Source organism: Cyprinodon variegatus, unplaced genomic scaffold, assembly GCF_000732505.1.
Source record: "Cyprinodon variegatus isolate N-32 unplaced genomic scaffold, C_variegatus-1.0 Scaffold283, whole genome shotgun sequence".
NCBI lineage: Eukaryota > Metazoa > Chordata > Actinopteri > Cyprinodontiformes > Cyprinodontidae > Cyprinodon > Cyprinodon variegatus.
The window spans coordinates 943781-963640 of record NW_015150736.1 but is presented as its reverse complement, the minus strand read 5'-3'; the positions used below and the strand labels follow the sequence as shown (position 1 = coordinate 963640).

Sequence of the window (19860 nt, the reverse complement as noted above, 5' to 3'; positions counted from 1 at the left end):
TATAATCAGCAAAATATCCCCACCAATTTTATTTTTTCGGAGCTATTAACGTGAAAACTGTTGTGCTGATCAGTTTAACATCTTGCAAGCAGATCGAAATAAGACATCTCAACATTTTAGTATATCCAGAGAATAAATATCCATGACTCTCTGTTTTCTTTGTCATCTCCTTACTATACATCCTCTTCTTTATTGCTGATTCTAAAATCTTCTCTTCACCACTTTTTCTAACATCATGGTCACTCATTTCTTCAGCTGTTCCCTTCAGTGCCTTCCTTTGCCTCTGTCCAGGGACGGATTTCGGAAATTTGGGGCCCTGGGCAAAGACAGGCAGGGGGGCCTCTGAATTGAGAAGACAACACATAAAACAGACCCATTATACAGATACAGATTTTTTTATAGAATAGAAATATGTTATTTGTTCTACCGTTATTCCCTCTCTTCTTATCCCTTTTCTTGCTCAGGTTACTTTTATGCTGTCTCCAAACAAATAAAAGATTTTCCAATTACTAAGCCCATTGTAATTTAACTGATTGCTCCTTCCTGTGTTTTCTAAACGGCGACAGCAAAAGTTAATATCCCAGTCCTTCTTTTCACTATAGACAAGTGAAAAGAACAGACTTGATCTGCTTCTCTATTCTCCATTTTTTTATTTGGATGAAATAATAGCTGCATGAATCATGACAGCAGACAAGATAGAGGAGAGCAGGAGGCGGGGTTACCAATCTACTTGCTCTGGAGAGCAGAGTTTGCTGCTTTTAAATGTTGCCGCCAAAGTTTCCAGTAGCAGAAAAAAGTCACTAGATTTGGTGCTAGGTGCTTTTTTGGAAATAAAAGCGCTAGAGGGGTCTAAAAAGTCTCTAAATATAGTGAGAAAAGCGCTGAGGCAGCAACACTGCTCTTCCCGTTGTTTGTTTTCAAGTGGTTTGCTGCTGTCTGTTTGGACCTTTCTGCACATGCACTGCAAATAGGCTGATCCAATGTGGTGGACGCTGAAGGGGGGCCCCTGTGACATAATATTAGCATTCTAATGGCAAGAAAATATTTTTTTTTATCAAAAACATAATTAAAGTGCATAAATAAGTAATAGCTGTAATAACTATACATGTAAAAGAAGGGTTATGGAGCCCCCAGGAACTTGGGGCCCCAGGCAACTGCCTAGTTTGGCCCAATGGTAAATCCGCCCCTGCCTCTGACCTTCCTGTTCTCTCTATCAATCGTCCCTCCTCTGATCACACAGCCTCATCTTATTTCTCATCCCTCATTTTCTTGGCAAAGAAACAAAAAAATTCCTCCACTTTTGATTGTCTACTTTTATTGCGATCTGCAATGTGCTAACATCGAGATTAGAAAGAATTAGTCCACCTATTATGGCAGTCTATCACAATATGAAATTATTTATCACATTCATACAGGTTAAACAAGCATTTCTATTCAAAAACCTTGTTAGAATGGCAGCACATTAATTACTTTCTTTTATAGATGAACTGTGAAAGCCAGGTTATTAGAGTTTATATATAAATATTAATTTTACTATCATAATTTATTTTGTTTTATTAGTAATTTAATGACTAATTGCATGGTTGAAATTTGTGTACAATTATTATGTTATGTTTATGTTAACAACTTTTTGGTGAATGATTTTTCTCCCTGTTGTTTGTTTTAGTGCAAAAGGCCATTTTCTGGTTTTATGCAAAGGCACTCAAATGCTGTTTTATTGTTGAGGATGAATTGGGTCAGAATAACTTATTTTAGAAGATTTACAAACTGTTGAATAAATTTTGTCTTTTGTACCTTTTGACATTGTGAAAGTTTTTCCTCCTCAACACATTAAGTGAAACTTTGGAAACTAACCTTGTTGCAAAACATTGGATAATAGTAATTGAACTTTATTGATCTCACATTGGATAAATTTACCTCTGCATTTAACCCATCCCCTTGGGGAGCAGCTGGCTGCCATCGTGCGGCGCCCGGGGAGCAGTGTGGGGTTAACCTCAGGATTTCAAGCCCTATGCTGTAACCACTAGGCCACTCCCCACCCTGAATAAAGAATATGTTTCTGATAAATTACTGTATAATTTGAAGGCTGTGCTGTAACACAAGTTTAATAAGTTATTTATTCCAAGTATGTGGAAAATACAGAAAAATTAAAGCAAAACCAAACCAAACAAAAACTAAGGCAGCTGTTTAGTATATCACGTTAGCCACAAAGCCGAGGTTTCAAACCCCTGATCCAACAGATGAAAACTGTTATCTTACCTTAAAATGTTTGAAGTATAAAGCTCACTATAGCTTCTAAAAAAGCTTTAAAGTAAATTTTAAAGGTTAAACATTGAATTGGTCCGAGGTATGAATCAGTTTCTGTCTTTTCTGCTAGTGCATATCATCATAAGAGACAGATTTAATGATATGCTGTAAAAACGGTCAGAAAGAGTTAAATGTTTACAAAAATCAGTGTATTTGCTCCTAATTTGAGCAGGTTAATACAAAGATCTGCTAATGGAATGAGTATTTTTACTCTTAAAATGAGATAATTAGGCTTTATGCACTTGACATAAGACATTTCAGGCTTTTTTATTATTAATTTAAACATGAATCCTCTCATTCCATCAGAAAATTGTCTTAAATCAAGAGAAAACACAGTGACTTCAAGAAAAAAATGGTTCTACTAATAAAATGTTGGCAGTGCATGTTATTAGAACCGACCATTTAAGACCATTTTGTTTCTTTAATAGAATAGAAAGCCTCTTTTAATGTTCCACAATGGGGAAATTCTAGTGTTTACAGCAGAAAAAACATTATTGAAAAATGGTCACACAAATGTGAACTTAGAAAAATGTATAAAAATGCCATAGTAGTGACGAGTTCAAAGTTAAACAATAAAATACTGTACTGTAAAGTGTTTTAACAATATAAAACTGTGCACCTGGGGAATAAATGACCAATATACAGCTATAAACATTTTAACAGTAATGCATATTTGAAAAATAGCAGCAAAATCAGAGATGTGCAAAATGAGAGCAGCATGTTATTTAACTGACTACAGTAGAAACTGTGCAAAATCAGCCTGAATGTAACATCCTGTTGAGGTTGTTGGGAACAGTGATGGTTATAGAGTCTTACAGATGCTGGGAGGAAGGATCTGTGATAACGCTCCCTGGTGCATTTAAGGTGCAGCAGTCTGGAGCTCTCCAGTTCATCTTTATAGGTTACATAGGTTTTTATTTTTCATTGGTCATATGAAGCATTTTAATGTCTTTTTTAAATTCAAACCCTACTTTCTGTTTGTTTTTTAATATTCAAAGTTACACCTTTGGAGATGAGATGCTTGAGATGCACATGCTTGCGAAAAAAGGCTTAGTTTGGATCCACTTTAACAACAGCATAAATTAAGACAAACCACCATGAGCGTGTTTTAATCATCCGTGGAAGTGGAAAGGCTTTATTCCAGCAGCTGATCCTGTTGCCATCCAGCCCCTGTTGAAGGACTGAGCTGCAGTGACTCGCGTATTTCGGGGCGTGCTCATCTGTGGCAGCGTGCACAGTCAGAGGGGGGTGTGGGCGGAGGGGTGGGTTATGTGTTTCTGCTGGGAAACGTAATAAAGATGAGGTCTTGAAGCCCCTCTCTGCGCGCAAAGCCATGCCGAGGGATCCATTCAGAGAGTTTCGCAGCGTTAGTCATCGTAGCTCTCTGCAGTGTGTGTAGGGGTCGCTTCCTGGGATGGTCGCACACCGGTGGGGTCCGTGGCGGAGGGCCAGTGGTCGCCCGGGTTGTTAGGCTGTTTGCGCAGGACGTGGCGGGCCGACGCCAGTGACCGGGCAGGTGATGTTTGCTCACGTCAGCCGCTCTGGTTTGATGAGGGGCGCAGGGGACGCGGCTGGAGGGTGCGCGCTACTGTTGCAACGCCTCACCGGATAACTGCTGCTATCTCATCCCGTCCGTCTGTCCCTCCTTCTTTCTTTCTTTCTTTTTTTTAATTTTTTTTGTTTTTGCTTTTCATTTTTTGTGTTTTTTTGTTTTGTTTTGTTTTATTTCAGCTCAGCGACCCACGGAACTCTTTAAAAGCGAAAGGACAGGATTTGGAGGTGCGTGTGCGTGGAGTGCGCATCGTTTCTTGTGATTCCCGCTGTACGCGCAGGAGAGCCAGTGCGCCCACCCATGCGATGCTAGCCTATTAGCAGAGGAGAAAGGAAGAGAGGGAGAGCTTTCAGTCCTGGATCTTAGAGGAGGCTAATTTACGAGTCTTGTTTTGCCTTTCAGGAAAAAAAAGGGGGAGATAAGAAGGGGAGGGTGGTCGGTGAAGGAGAATGCAGCAATCCCATTTTTAAGCATGCAGAAGCGGGCCGTTTCCGGTTCCTAGGCTGCCGTATCCCCCCCATCCGACGCCAGCAGCCGTATGGGGAAAGCAGAGGCAGACACAGATGGCATGGACACTTCCACGACGTCTGCCGCTCTGCCCTGCCTGCTCTGCCGGAGCCCGTTATCCGCCGTCTCTCTCCTCCAGCTCGCTCCGCCGCCCAGCAGCACTGCAGCACAGCACAGGCTGACGGCATGAGGCTTGATCCAGTGCATTTCTCCATGCTGGTCATCGGGGTCTCCTTCGCCTGTTACGCCCCGAGTCTCAACTCCCTCCAGGACCAGGCGTACAGATCGGCCGTGGTCATCGAGGGCGAGGTGCGCTCCTCCCCGGAGAACGGCTCCTCCAGCGAGCCCTACAGGGTGAACGTCAGAGTGCTGGATGTGTGGCCCGTCAACAGCGGCGGCCTCGAGCGGGAGCAGCTCGTGACCGTCGGGGACTTCGGCTCCGAAGCCCCCTGCACCACAGTGGAGAAGGACCACAGGTACATCTTTTTCATGGACCCCACCGCCGATCCTTTGGTATTCAAGGCATCCTACGCGCCCGTGGATGCCAGCGAGCCGGAACTGAAGAAGGATGTGGAGAGAGTGCTGTGTGGGGACTGCGGTAAGTTTAGGTCTTTTACCCCCCCACCCCCCCAACCCCTACTTTATACCTGCCATGCACCCACAGCGCACTGTAAGGGCCACTGGAGGGGCCATGGTGATGTAAGGAGACAGCTTCTGCTCTGTCAGTGGAAACACATCCATGCACCTCAACATTCAAACTCAGAAACTGCTGCTTTTTTCCCCCTATCGCAACTATAACTGATTATAACTAAGAGTAAAGCAGGAGACACTATAGGTTTCCTCCTGACAGCGATGAGCAGTTTCATAAAACAACTGTAGATTCCAGTAGGTTCTGACTCCAAGCATGCTGCATTTGAATTGCTTGTGAAATCTGGTGCTGAATTCTGGGTTCAGTGGCACTAAATGGTGGAAGAACCAACGCCTGCATGGACATATAAAACATTTATCTGTTTATTTAAATAAAATAAAAGCCTGTACACATAATTTCTTATTGAATATTTACTAAAAGACACAGTATGGACTCAATTGGAAAGGTGTGACTATAGGGATAAAAACAGCTGACACTGAAACAAGACTAAAAAAAGAAATGCTTTATATTCTCTATATTTAGCTCCAGAATAAAAGAGACTTCTGTCTGGAGGCAGTAGATCCTTAGAAAAGCTCTGTCAAACGTCTAAACAAAGGCTTGTAATGTTTGATATGACAGTTCCAGGTTCTATTTATAGCCTGCATCAGTGAGCTGCTAAAATTGTCAAGGCTTTAATCCCTTCTTTTTTCATATTCTATAAAGGAGGCAGAAGTTCAGGAGAGGAGCTTCTTCTCAGCAGATGTTAGCTTCAGCTCTGCTTTTTTATGCCCCTTGTGAGAGAGAGTCCCTGCAGCCTGGCTTTGTGAATAATGCATGCTTTTTTTCACAACAGGACTAACATACACACTCACATGAAGATGGAGCTTCAGAGTGTGCAGAGTAAATTGGTGACTGATCCAGGGTGGCAACAAGTGGCATCATTACAGCATCAGTGTTCTTTACTTTCCATTATAAAAGCAGCTTGTTTTTTTTTTGTTTTTTTTAGATAAGATCAAACAGATAGAAACAATAAAATCCCTTTAATATTGGCACTGATATGTCTGATTGTCGGCTCAATAAACTAAAGCAATAATCTGTCCACTGTTAGCTTTGGGTCAGCTCTTTAGCCACAGTCACCTTATCTATCAGAATTACTCGGATTCCTAAAAAACACTTTAAAATCAATTTTATTAAGCAGCTTTTTCAGTACTTTTAAAGTTTGTTAAAGTTTCTTTATCACCATATGAGGGATTGAAATGCAATTTTCACAAGCATGACATTTCTAAGGTATATGGAGGGCTGAAATATATAAAATAAATCTCAAATAAGAGGTAATATAATATTTAATTATCAAATATAGCATTATATTATGGAATGTACAGTGAGATAATTTATTGTTGTATTAAATTCACCTTTAAATAGTTAATCAAACAATTCAATGTATTTCTAAGGTCAATGCATTCATTTATAAAGTTATATAATTACGAAAATGTTTATTTCAGGGGTTCCCCAGTCTCTGGTAGCTGTATTATGGGGTCAGAAACTTAAATGTTTCAGCCACTGAACCCAAAAAGAACGATGCAACAGGCTGGCGTCCCCTAAAAATACAAAGACTTACTTTACTTTTTATTTATACATATAAAGTTACACAACTGTAATATTTTTTTTAACCAAATGTAAAATATAATAATGAAGTTAATTAAATCTAATTATATTTATAGTTATATGATTAAGCATTTAGTTTTTTATTTGTGAAATTTACAACTTTGGATTTAAATCATGTATTTCATTTAAATCAATGTGAAATTAATAAATCTACTTATATGTGACAGTCACATTACGATATATTTTTCCCTCCATATTCCTGAGGAATCAACGTCACAGTAATTATGAAAACTATAATCATTGGAACCTCTGTTTCAAACAATATTTTAAATAATAAGAAATATGGGTCAGCGTTAATCGTATCTTTTTATTGCGTTAGGTTTCTAGTCATACTAAGAATGTTGATTTATCATGTAAACATTAACATTTGAATTTATGATAAAAAAAAAACTAGAAAATGGATGAATTGTCATAATTTTGATCTTAATATTGTTTGTTTTATTTTTACTGGAGCATTTACAAATCTGAAGAATATTATTAAATACGGTTACCCTGAGATGTTAAATGATATAAATCATACTTTTTTTTATCTAACTGGTGTCCCGAAGAAGACACATTTTTGAATGTGCATAATTCTTCCAGAGTATTATCTATGATTGTGGGGCTATGATGACTGTGATAAGCAGTCACAGTTGGACATTGCTTTATTACAGTAGACAGACTTTTCCACTATTTAACTCGATAAACTGAAATAAAATAAGTTGTTTTCCTCTTGATTCTGAATTTGCTCAGTTTGAATCAACATTCAATCTTTGGCGTGTTTTATTCTTCTCTTATGTAAAGAAGTTAGTGAATATTTCCTGGTAGTAGCTTATTTTTAAATGTATACAGAATCAGGGCTGTCTGTAGTTGTACTGTCAGTGAATTGGAATAATTTAGATTTTTCTAAGCAGTGGATGATCCAACTATCCAACCTGATGAGTTATATGTGTGGGTCAGTCTGGTCTCTCTGTTGTTCCAACAGACCTCTGCGTAAATTTGTAGGGAGTGAACTTTGTCCCATTATTATTGCAAGCAAAGAACATGTTTTATAAATGGAAACTTGAATAAATAAAGCGAACCAGAAATGAAGTTTTAATTTAAAAAGTTTAAGGTATAACACTGCTGTTCTCTTAGATTTTATTTGAAAAAAAATATATGATTTTTTCTTTTAATATGTATATTTTATAATTTAAGGTTTTCAAATTCTCTTTTCCCAGATTCATTTTTTAAACAAATTTTATTAGTTTCAAAAAGTGTTTCACAGCTCACATTCTCTTCACTTAGGGCCCAATACCAGTGATCGCTCTTGAAAATGTTGTTGCTAATTTCCACACAGAAACTTTTTATTATGAGAGGTTTTCCAAAGTTTTATTTTTGGAGTCCCTGTTGATTTACAGAATTATTCCTGCAACAATAATGAAACAAAATTCACTCCGTAGATCTGGGAAAACTGATGATAGTAGAGAGTCCACTTGTTCTGTTGTCTAAATCTGCCGGATTTGGAGTCGCTTTGATTTTATTCACTAAACACCATATTATGTTCAACATTAAGGGAGGGAAATTTATTCAATTAGAGAATAACAGCAAAAAGATGCTTTCCATTTGTTGGCAGAAATGCAAGCCTTCCATCGCAAATGTATACATCAAGCTTTTGCTAAACTTTAATGGAAACAGTATTTGTTCTTATCTAGTGTGGAAAATGTTAAAAACCTGCCTTATTATTAGCCTGTCGTAGTCCTACTCAATTCTAGTCAGAATATGAGTCTGATACTGCTCCATAGAGCTGTGATTATGGGGCGTGTTTCGAACGAACCAGGAAAAAAAATGCCTCTGCACTCAATTGGATAGACCTACAACCAATAAGAGCAACGGAGTGCGTGACGTATGTTAAACGAGGCATAGTTGTTGTCCACAAAAATCAAAGCGTGCAGTTGCACGCCTAGAATAAGAAGATGAGCCTTGATCGCGTTTCTCTGTTTCTCTTTTAAAATTAATTTGCTGTCGATATCTTCTAGAACAGACCTAATAGCAGAATCTACTCACCTAAACTCTCCAGCGGCAGCCATTGTTGTTGTCACCCAAGCGCGCTTTGGTGACGTGGTTGATTACGTTACTGTTGATCATCTGTCCATCATTGTATAAAGCCCGCCCTGACAATTTGATTGGATCGTCAGATATTGTGCGAGCATACTTGCGCTACTGTTGAGCAATGCCAGACCGAACTTCTCGACCTCAAACGTTGTGGGCGGGACTAAGTTCGGAATGGCACCTAGGCTACCTTATTATCTGATAGCTTTTCAAAATTAGCCTAAAGAGATACGTTAAGAGCTAAGCATGGTAATTTTAGTAAAAAAAAAAAAAAAAAAAAAAAAATAGGTATATGGATGTGCGTGAATCCTTAACGGTTCTGCCACTTTTTCTTTGTTGGTTAAATGGAAATAAGTGTCAATCACAGGGTGGCTGGGCGCACCCTTTGAGTCTGGGTGAGGAGCTCAGTTACCCGGGAGGAGCTCTGAGTTGAGTCGTTGCTCCTCCACGTCGAAAGGAGCCAGCTGAGGTGGCTCGGGTATCTGTTTCAGATGCCTCCTAGTTGCCTCCATCGGGAGGAGTTCCAGGCTTTTCCCATTGGGAGGAGGCCTTGTGGAAGGCCCAGGACTCACTGAAAGGTCTCTGTCTCTGAGCTGGCCTGGTGTCGCCTCAGCATCCCCCCCAGAGCAGCTGGAGGAAGTGTTTGTAGATGGGAAAGTCTGGGCGTCTTTGCTTAGACTGCTGCCTCCGCGACCCAACCCTGGATAAAGCTGAAGAAAATGGATGGATGAACAATTTAGCCAAAAATCGCAAATTATATATTTTTTCTTTTCTTTTTTTTTTTTTTTTTTTTACAAAATTTGTGATTTTATTTAGATTTTCCTCTGCACCTTAATAACCTTGAAAGCTTGCTGCTCCAGACACAGTCCATTGTTGCAGGATTTTACTATTGCATGAATGGATCTGCATCCTTGCTTCACCCCCCTTTTCCCTTCTATGCGGTGAAAAAAATCCCCTATTATCACTTACCTAAAGCACTGATTCCCAAAAGGGGGTACTCGTACCCCCAGTGGTCCGCGAGTGCATTGCAAAGGGTACATGGAAATATTTTATTTCTCAGGTAATAAAATAAAATAGGGCTGGGATCTGTTCAACTTTCTTCTTTTCTTATATGTTTTAGTTCACCTTTAGCTTTTCTCCACTCAAAACCAAACAAAGAACCAGACTGGATGTGGAAACTAGCCTGGTACCTGCTTTTTTCCCCACATCTGAGCTCATCAGAGCAGCTCAGGTGTCATCAGTGTTGAAACCAAAGTAAAACAAATGGACTGACTCTGACTTTCTTTTTTGTTCAGTATTTTGTTCTCAGTTCCTCAAGTTTAAATGTGATTATAGGTGAGTTATTCAGAGGAGCTCCAGTTTTATAAAGGCAATTTATAGTATGATTATATTTCATATTTATTTTGAATCCTTACTAACTTCTAGGCTACACATTTATGTTGTTTCTTTATCTGAGTTGGAAAGAATAAAATGTGTAAGAATTAGATGCTGAAGTTAAAAAGATTAAATAGAATAATTTCTATTTTATAATTAGTTATTGTATGTTCCACTTTTGGACAATTATTAATACTTTTGACTGAGAGGGGAACTGATGGTAAAACAAAATGCCCAAAGAGAAACACAAGTCAGAAAAGGTTGTGAAACACTGATTTAAAGGAATGGAGGGAGAAACTCAGTGTAGTACCATTGTGAAATGCTAGGTGACTAAAATCGAGTCCATCTGCAAATTTAAAAGTTGTGTTCATTTAAATTGCAATTGTATTGTAGATTGGGGCTGCAGCTAATGACAATTTGGCTAGTTGATTAAGCTGTCAATTATTTCTTCAATTATTTTGCATGTTATTTAATCCAGGTGATAATAAAACAGCTTGAGAAGTTCTGGGAAGAACACACTGACTAACCAAAAAGGTTTTTCATCTTGGAATCTAAATCTTTAGTTAACTTTTACAATTTTTCTTTAATTACTGCTCTAAATGGGCTGCGATTTTAGCTAATGCCATGTTTTAGAATCTGTGCTCCAGTTAAGGATCAATTATTTGATTATTGTTTCAATAATTGATTATTAATGATTAAATTGATGGATTGTTGAATTGCCCTGATGGATGAGAAATCCACTCCTCCCTACGATTATTAGATCACCAACTTGTGAAGCTGCACCTTAAAACCACCATAGAAACTAAATATACAATAAACAGTCTCTGAGCTAAAGCAGAGATTCCCAAACTGACTGGTACGCCACCTAGGGGAGGCCAGTTGAAATACAAGAGGGCAGAGAAATGGACTAAATAAATGAACCATTTCGAGAGTTGATTCTTTTTTTAGATCCGTTGGTAGAAAAATGAAATTCTTGTGCATAGTAAAATAAATATTGAAACTGAACATAACATTTTAATGGCGATAATTAAGGAATAGTTTACTTTATTGCAATATAAAATATATACAATAGAAACGACAAAACTTGCTAACTGTAGGGCAGCGGTCATAAAAATGATCGATTTCGGTTCGCCCCTTCTGGCTGCTGCACTGAACATTGAAACACTGAAACACAACATTTATAAGATACAAAACAAAAGAGTAAAAACTTTCAAAATTTACACAATAAAGAGATCACTTTGTGTAAAGGACTCTAAAACAGTTCATTGATTTAGGCCGGGCATGCACTGTGCGCAGCTGCTGCTCACACTGTACGATGAAACCGCAGGATTTCGTCGTACAGTGTGAGTTCACAGGTCACAGTGTCTGTGTAGCACGACGCTCTGATGCGATCTACCTGCTCACACTGCACGTCTAAAAACCACATCTGCCCCAGAGAGAGATGGCACTATTGGGACTCATCTATCCGGAAGAGAAAAAACAGTAGAAGAGGAATATGAAGCTCACCAGAGAGAAACTTGTTGCCTTGGAAATTTGTGCAATTTTGTGCTGAAAGCCCTAAAAAGAAATGGCGGCGACGTATTTGGACAAAGACATGGCTGAGCAAATGTAACTACTACGGTCTGTCGATTTTACAGAAAGAACTCCATTTCACCCACAATACTTCTGTGAGGAAAAAAAAGGAGGATTCTTGTTTGCCCACTGAGCGATTTGCCCACGACATTCGATCGAAAATCAGACATGTTTTATTTTCTCCTGACCTCACGATTCCTGATGGGGAGGTGGTCGTGAGAGGCTGATCGCCCCTCGTTACCCCCTGTACGCTTCCACGCACGATCAGGCTGAAATTCGGGCCGATCGGAAAATTCTCGCATGACTGTAAAGTCGGCACAAAAATGGCACAGTGGAAGCCCAGCTTTAGGCATCTACACACAATCTAAAAGCTTTTGTTGGAGTTATTCATTCCTTTTTATATCACTTTGAATTTTGTTCGAATTTATTTTAAGTGTATATTTTTGGGGGTTATTTACAGATTTTATTTGTAGGTCAATAATGATTTATTTTATATTTATTTGTTAGAGGAAGAACTGTGGGTCCATTGCCTTTAAGCATAGGGACTGGTGTTGGACCATTGTGCATTGGGGCAAAGAAGGGTTAGCTTTTATTTGCTTCCCAACTGGACAAGCAAACCATAAAATACAGCCTTCAGGTTTGGGAGTTTGAACATCTTTTGCCTGCATATTAAACATAACCCCGGTGCATGGTGAAGTTTAAAGATCTTCAGTGTGACAATTATCTCAACAGCTTTGGTGGATTTACACAAAACTCTATATGTCAGTTTCAAGTAGAAAACATTGAGAATTTCCTGATCTTTCAGCAGAATCTACCTGCAGTTCAGATCTGACCACTCATCTCCCCTTTTAACTGTCGCAACTTGTTAGACAGATGTCCGACCACAGGATTGTATATTACAACTTATTTAGAGGAAAAAAAAATCTGCAGTGGGCGTGCTGCCTTGGTACCCTTAGTTCAACAAAATATGTTGAACCATTTACAAATTACTGCGTTTTATTTGTTTTGTTTTGTTTTTTCCTGACAGTGAAAATCAAAGTTTAAATGATCTTTGTGAGCGGTACAGATTTTCTCTGTCCTAACAGCTAGAAGCATACAGTATGGATTACACGTCATCTGCTTGGCTCTGCTGCTTTTCACTTCTTTGTCTCTAATCTTGCAGAGGCTTAATGAAAACGAGCCCTTGCTAACTGCTAAAAGTACAAAACAATTTCTGACATCCTGAGCGCTCTGCAGCATAATGTAGGTCTTCTCTGATCAGGGCTGCCGGCACGTTCTTTTAGATGCATTGACAGTTTGTTCCTAAAATAGCTTTATCTGATGCCCAAACATGCTCCTGTCAGTGATGCTGTATCTAGCGCAGCGTACCTCTCCCTCTCTCTCTGTCCTGCTTCCATCTATCTGCTCCTGCTGCAGCTGACTGTAGCTGGAGTGAGTGGTTTCAGCGTGTGCCTGCCCCTCTGTCAGTCATCCAAAGCGTGGAGCAGAGGGGGGGCTTTAGCACTAAAACTAGAGAAGAGATGCACCATTAACGTTTACTCTGATCCCCTCAAAGCTGAAAACGCGGAAGTCTGGGATTATCTAATGTGTCTTTTTCTGTGTCCCAAGCATGAAGTCAGAAGCCTGCCAAAGGTCATACATACAATAGATATTGACATGAGCAGTTTTATTTATAATACACATATAGGGCTGAAACAATAAAATGGATTAATCATGATTAATTGATTATTGAAATAATCGTCAACTACTTTAGTAATTGATTAACCGTTAACTGGAGTAGAGAGCCTGTAAAATATGCCTTTAGCTGACAGAGCAACCCACTTAGAGCAGTAACTATATAAAAATTTTGTATATAATATGTTCTATCCAGAACTCCTCAAATGGAAACATTTTAGTTTCACATTTCTCATTTAATTTTATAAAAAATCTTCTTGAAGGAAACTTTTGCTATGTGATTATTATTAATTTACCCGACAGATTAATCGATTTGCAAAACAATTGTTAGCCGCAGCTCTACACACATTTGTAAACTACCCTACATGCTCATTTTAAACCGTTTTACGCATAAAAAGTTAAAGGTATGAAATCTGCGAAACAGGATTTGAAAAGAATGCAGATTGTAAAACTGTCTCAGAACATGTGAAACAATTAAATGAAAAGAAGAAAACATTAGGAAACTAAAATCCGAAAAGTAATAAACTGTAAAGGTATTAGTTGATTTTTGTTTACTGATATTTGCCAGAAGCACTGCTCTGTCCAAAAATGGTAAAGTATTCTTTCTCAGTGTTTAGCAGAACAGTTTGGGTCAGCAGACTGAGAAGTCATGGAAATCCCAGTAAAGACAAGATAAATCCTACATCAGAGAACCAAAAAAATTTGTCTCATCAGGAAAATGTCTGTTTTGTGGCCTAACAACAGAGCGCGCTAAGGGCTATATCTTGAACTGAAAAGAATTTAATGTATCTCAGATTAAGATAAAACTAGGGTCAGATTAGATTTTGGTGTTTTTAATAAAAAAAAAAAAAAAAGTAAACTTTGAAGGGCACTTAAAAAATCTCCATAGCCAATTCGGTTGGTTTACAAGAAATTTACAAGATACATGAGTTTCCACCTCGACAAAAGAGAAAATCGCAACAACAAGCGGTGCACGCTCTGACAGATCAATGGGTATGAAGTCCACACCTTTAAAATATTCCCCAGTATAACAAAACCACGAGTTCACGCTGCTTCTTTAGCTTTTTATGCGTCTCTAGAGTCTCTCATACCGTAGTAGCCATTAAAAATGTCCCTACTTTCCTTGATGGGCCCTTGGCTGGTCCCCTACAATTCCTTTTTAAACACCAATCTTTGTCATGATTTGTGGACATTAAGATCTAAAGAGCACCATCTCCCTGTAATTCACTGAGAGGGTGGAGTCAGAGTAAAAAAATATGCAAGAGGGGGTCACTCCAGTGGCTGGAAGTTGGAGGGGAATTCTGTTGGGAGTTGAAGTGAAGTGGGCTGCCATTCGGCTGGCGTTTGACTGGGAAGGGCCATTTTGAATGGCTGCTACTGTACCTTTGTTGACATGTTTCTGTGATCTGATGGTAACTTTTGTCACTTTGAGGAAGGAATCAACCAGAGAAAATAATGGATATTAAGTCATAAATAAAAATATAATGTTTTCAAATATTTGCGGTAGGACTAAGTTTTATAAATTGCATTTTTTAAATCTCGTTTTATAGATTTCACCTGCTTACTCTTTATAGTTGTCTATGCATGGACCAATGGAAATCAGTCTGCTGTGCCTGGACGTTAGCAACAGCATTTCTATCGGTCCGCACACTGACCACTCAGAAGTCCAAAGGTGAACATCTGTAAAACGGGATTTAAAGTAAATAAAAAAAAGAAAAAAAGTAAAATAGTCAGTAAAAATAAAATCTGAATGAAATATAAAAAAAAAATAAAATAAAATCTGGTAAAAAACTAAAAAGAAAACTTAAACTTCAAATATTGTTTGTATTTTCACATACTGGTTATGGTGTACTCTTAAAGCTTTTTATTTAAATGTGATATTTTTCAAATGTTCTTTTTTTTTTTTTTACACATATACTTTCAATAACATTTTAATATATTGGAACAAATTTCTCTCCATAAGTCCAAAGAGTGTTGAAGCAGGGAGTTGCCGAGTTTAGGAGAAACATGTCGGAGTAACTGACCGGCTTCCATGTGCAAGCTAAAGAAGATTACTGCCAGAGCATAATGCTGCCACTACCGTGTCACTTAACCAAAACAGAGTTTTTCACATCTTCTTAATCTGCTGCTCTCATAATTTATAGCATATTGTCATGTTGAGCTGTTATAGGCATGATGCTGACATCACTGTGATGTGACACACCTTTGTGATGGTCATTTTAGCTGTTCACAATTGTTCAGTTTTTTTTAATTTGTATTTGTTTATATTAACGTCCACCATGGTTTCTTTTTCCTACTAATGAAGTTTGCACTATTTTGTGTTGATATTTTTCTTAAAATCCCCCCCAAAAAGTTGTGGCTTATCCAATCATATGCAAGGAGTTTTGATAAGGCCCAGCCTTCAGTAAAGGCAATTCCTATGGCGGTTTCCCAGATGTATGTGAGTGGAGCTAGGCGGAGCGAGACATGCATCTGGCTGTTGTCAGGTTAATGCGTTGGTGCAACATGAGACAAAATGTTTAAATTGCTGGGATTGTTGATGTGCAGAGTGGAACCAGTCCTGTACCCACATGAGCTGGAAGGCCGCTCAGAAAGGAAGAAGCCATTTGTCCAAAAGCAGCATAGAAATGTCTTCATGCTTTCATGGACAAGGACCTTAAAACAAACAAACAAACAAAACAACACAACACAACACAAAAAAACACCCAAAGCATTAGGCTAAAGCAACGATTGTCGAATTTGGAGGAAAAGGAGCTTGTGAGCCTTAGAACTGTGTCTTAAGTGTGAAATATGGAGGCTGCCATCATGTTTTGAGATTGCTATACTGGAGGAGGGACTGAATCAACATCTGCAGACATCAGCCATCAGGTGTCTAAGCATCAGAGCTGAATTATATCATAAATTTTATTCAAAATGGCCACAGTTATGATGACTTAATGCAGACCTTTTATATTGAAGAAGGTGTTGACCTTCCTCTGTTCAGTGGTTGAAGTTGTTGCAGAAAAAAAATACTTTTAATGGTTTTACTTTTAATACCTCTGCTCTAAAGTATTTGACTCAAGTTTTTTCACCTTTTTAAATGTAATTCAACCAGATATCAAGAGAATCTAGTGCGGTCATAAAAACCTCTTTATAAATGCATCTTTCTTTATTTAGATTTTAAGCAAATAAAACTACTTTGGTCATTTAAACTGACCTAAAAAGAGAAAAGTTCACTCCATTTCCATGTTTAAGAATACTTAACGGTATTTCTTCCTCCATTAAGAGTAAAAAGTATTAATCCACGAAATGACTCAAGTAACAGTAAAAAAGTATTTATTAAAAAGGCTGAAGTAGTGATTAACTCATCGGTTCATCTGATAGAATTATGCAATAAAGACAGACCAAAATATAGTTAAGTTATTTTAAAGACTTACGGTAAATAAACAAGCAAAGAATGTGAATAAAAAATGACAATTCCAGGTAGAAGGAACACTTTTCCCAACCAATTTACTTTTTAATATATAAGTTGTAAAAACCACCTTACTAATATACCTTACTGTATATTAGCTTGACCTCAAATATGATGTTAGCTTGTATTAAAAAAACAAAAACATGAACTGTGTCTTTATTTGAACCATTAAAAAATAAATTGATTGTCCCTTAGTCAGTAAAGTTACTCAGGATGGATACAGATGGATCAGCCAAACATTTTACTAAAATAGAGGAATTATGTTATATTGAGTTATTAAATTGCTAAAATAAAAGTAAAACGTATAGCGCAGTAAAACTTACTCTTAAAAGTAATGAACCTAACAATGTTGATGTCAAAGATTTACTCAAGACAATTAACTGACTAAATGTTACTAGTTACTACCCACCTCTGTGTCTATAAATATATGGTTTCAGCTGTACATGGGAATATTCAAGAACATATGGTTGTCGATTCAAACAGCCTTTAATTCATCAAGTTACTCTCTGGTTATAAATAAGTATCAGGGGTGAAAGCCAGCTTACAGATAACAGATAGTGGAATAGCTGCTTGTCCTTTATAAAAAAAACTGGAACTACAGTTCTAAAGTTAAACTTTCTTTCATGTAGGAGGAGTTAGTATAAGACATGATTGGTCTGACTGATTATTATGAGATGCGTTTATTTGTGTGTCACATCAGTCACTATGGGAGTACTTTGATTTTAATGTTTTTCAGTCCCAGGTTGATAGAGAGACTGAGCAAGGGCTTCCTTTCCATGTCCATCCTAGGGGTGAGGGGTGAAGTGGGGGGGGTAGTGTGGAACTTTTTGATGGGAGGAAAGACGTCAGCCCTCGTGGCCATTTGGCAAATCAGTTCAAATAACGGATAAAATGTGGAAAATGTGTTGACTGAAAGAAGCTTACAGTCGCCTGCTTCTATGACGTCTGTGAAAAATAACAGCAGTTGATAACTGAGCTCATTCGGTGTAGGATAACAAACAAAAACTTGTATTACATTCTGGCTGTGGATCAACATTGCCTCAATTTCTAACAAAACACCAAAATAAACTTTACTGTTTTATCGAATTAACTTACCTGTCCAGAAACCTCTGCATCTGCCTCATGAATTTGGCTCCACCTGGTAAAAGCTACGCCGATGCAGACTCTCGTTTTCCTTCTGATAATCTTTCTTTTTCTTTTCTCTGTTACTTTTTTTTTCCTCTCGCTGGTCAGTGAGTATAGATGGTCCCCCATTATAACAGAAAATGTCAACTAGAATGGTCTCCTGTTGTCTTTGATTGTTTTATACTCCTCCAGGAAAACACGTTTATTTGCAGGTAAAACGAGTAAGGTTGAAAGTTTGCCACTTTTGGCATCCTAAATAAAAAATGGTAAGACAAGATATGTATTTATATATGAATTATTTTAGGCCATAGAAGTGCTTTCCTTTTTTGACTTTGTAGTTATTAGACTTTGGCAGAATATGTATTTAGTTTTATTTTTTTATTTTTTACAGTTTCCTGTCTGGCAATAAGAATAATTGTCTTGATGCCATAAAGAGCCCAACAGATTTTACCTTCACAAGTGGAGCAGTACGGCTTTTGCCATAATGTTTCGCTTAATTTATTCATATAAATAGCTTTATTATAATTCATGCAGGGAGTATTAAAGATTTTCTGGACACTGCAATGGGAAAGTAGAACAGGAAAGGATCTCAAAGTACCTGGAACAAGCACATGAATAGAATATGTATTTATAAATGCATTACTTGGATTTTGCCAATAAAAAGCCAAATTAGCTGCACTTTAAAGTGTTATTCTGCTCTCTGGTTGGATCTATGAATTGATGAGACTGTGTTGCCTCTCCTCACTCGCCTGCCTCATCCTATTTACCTCTTTGTTGCGTTATCTGTGTCTATTTCAGATACCCTCTGTGTGTCGCTCTCTTCTGTTTCTCTTTCCGTCTTGCTCACTGTCCTTGTCTCAGCAGAACACACATACACACACATTGCCAGTTAGCTGTTGCAGTAGCTGCTGTGCTGCAGATGCCCCAGTGTGCTGTCATTAGCAGAGAGATCTGGAGCTGCTATAAATTATGCACGCAGAATAACAGAAGGCAGAGGATTTCTCCACTCTGCTGCCTTGCCTGCCTCCCTGCCGGTGTGTGTATGGCTGTGTGTGCCTCAGGTGGATGTATAGGCCACGTCTCTGCCCAATTATGTTCTCCTGATGTCATAATGATCAACTCTGTTCTTGTTGAGGAGTGTGTATTAGCGCGCCTCTTTGTCACACAGTTCCCTCCTGATGTGGAAGTCTTGTAGCTTCTTGTCTGTCGGTTATGTAGTGTGTTTTAAGTGGATATGAGTGTGTGTGTGTTGTGTTGCCTGTGAATAATGTAACAGCACTCATCTTTTTCAGCAGCCAGACTCAGTAGAAAACTCGAACACATAGCTTTTAAGGGGACCGGCCCTTTGCCACATGGCTTAGTTTGTGAATGAGAGAGATTTTTCGTGTAACCCCACCTACACACACGCACACAGATGTACTGCATAAACCACCCTGCCCTTTACTGCATCAGTAAAGTGCTTGTTTCTGACTGGATGGATTCATCTTTCCGCTTTTTTCTTTGTTTCTTTCCTCTCAGCTGAACTTTTCCTGAATTACTTTCAGTTAATCTTAATCATCTTACAGTTATCTTGGAGAGACTTTTTTTTTTCTACTTTGGCATCCCTCCCTGTTTCTTGATCGGCTGTGCCAGACTTTAAAGGTGCTGGCGTGTAGTCGTTGTAGCCGGCTGCAAAGAGGCATCTTCTGCCTGAGTGAACAAGGACTCTTGTTCTGTCAATTCCCTTTTGCCTTTTAGCAAGGCAGCCCACTGATCTGTCACAATGTAATTTACAAACAAACAAAATATGCTAATATTTTGTTTAATTTGCTTTTGTTCACACCCACTTATCCCTGCAGAATATTTTAATTTAGCCATAATAAGGGGTTTTCACACACAAATGACCTGTTTTTGGCCATGTCATTAGCAGCTAGATCAAACCTAAGTTAAATATAA

At 38.3% G+C, this 19860-nt stretch overlaps 1 protein-coding gene across 4 annotated transcripts in view; it reads left to right on the top strand.

Annotated features, from left to right (window-relative positions):
* Window positions 1-3240: 3240 nt before the first annotated feature.
* LOC107090144 (pro-neuregulin-2, membrane-bound isoform-like) overlaps window positions 3241-19860 on the top strand; it is a 119624-nt gene continuing 103004 nt past the window's right edge. For 2 of the 4 annotated variants that reach the window (XM_015383366.1, XM_015383364.1), the window contains exon 1: window positions 3243-4964. In XM_015383366.1, coding sequence (XP_015238852.1) covers window positions 4553-4964 — 412 coding nt within the window. In that variant the 5' untranslated portion in view covers window positions 3243-4552. Of the gene's footprint in view, window positions 4965-19860 lie in introns of all 4 variants that reach the window. The other 2 variants (XM_015383363.1, XM_015383367.1) reach the window with 2 other exon arrangements.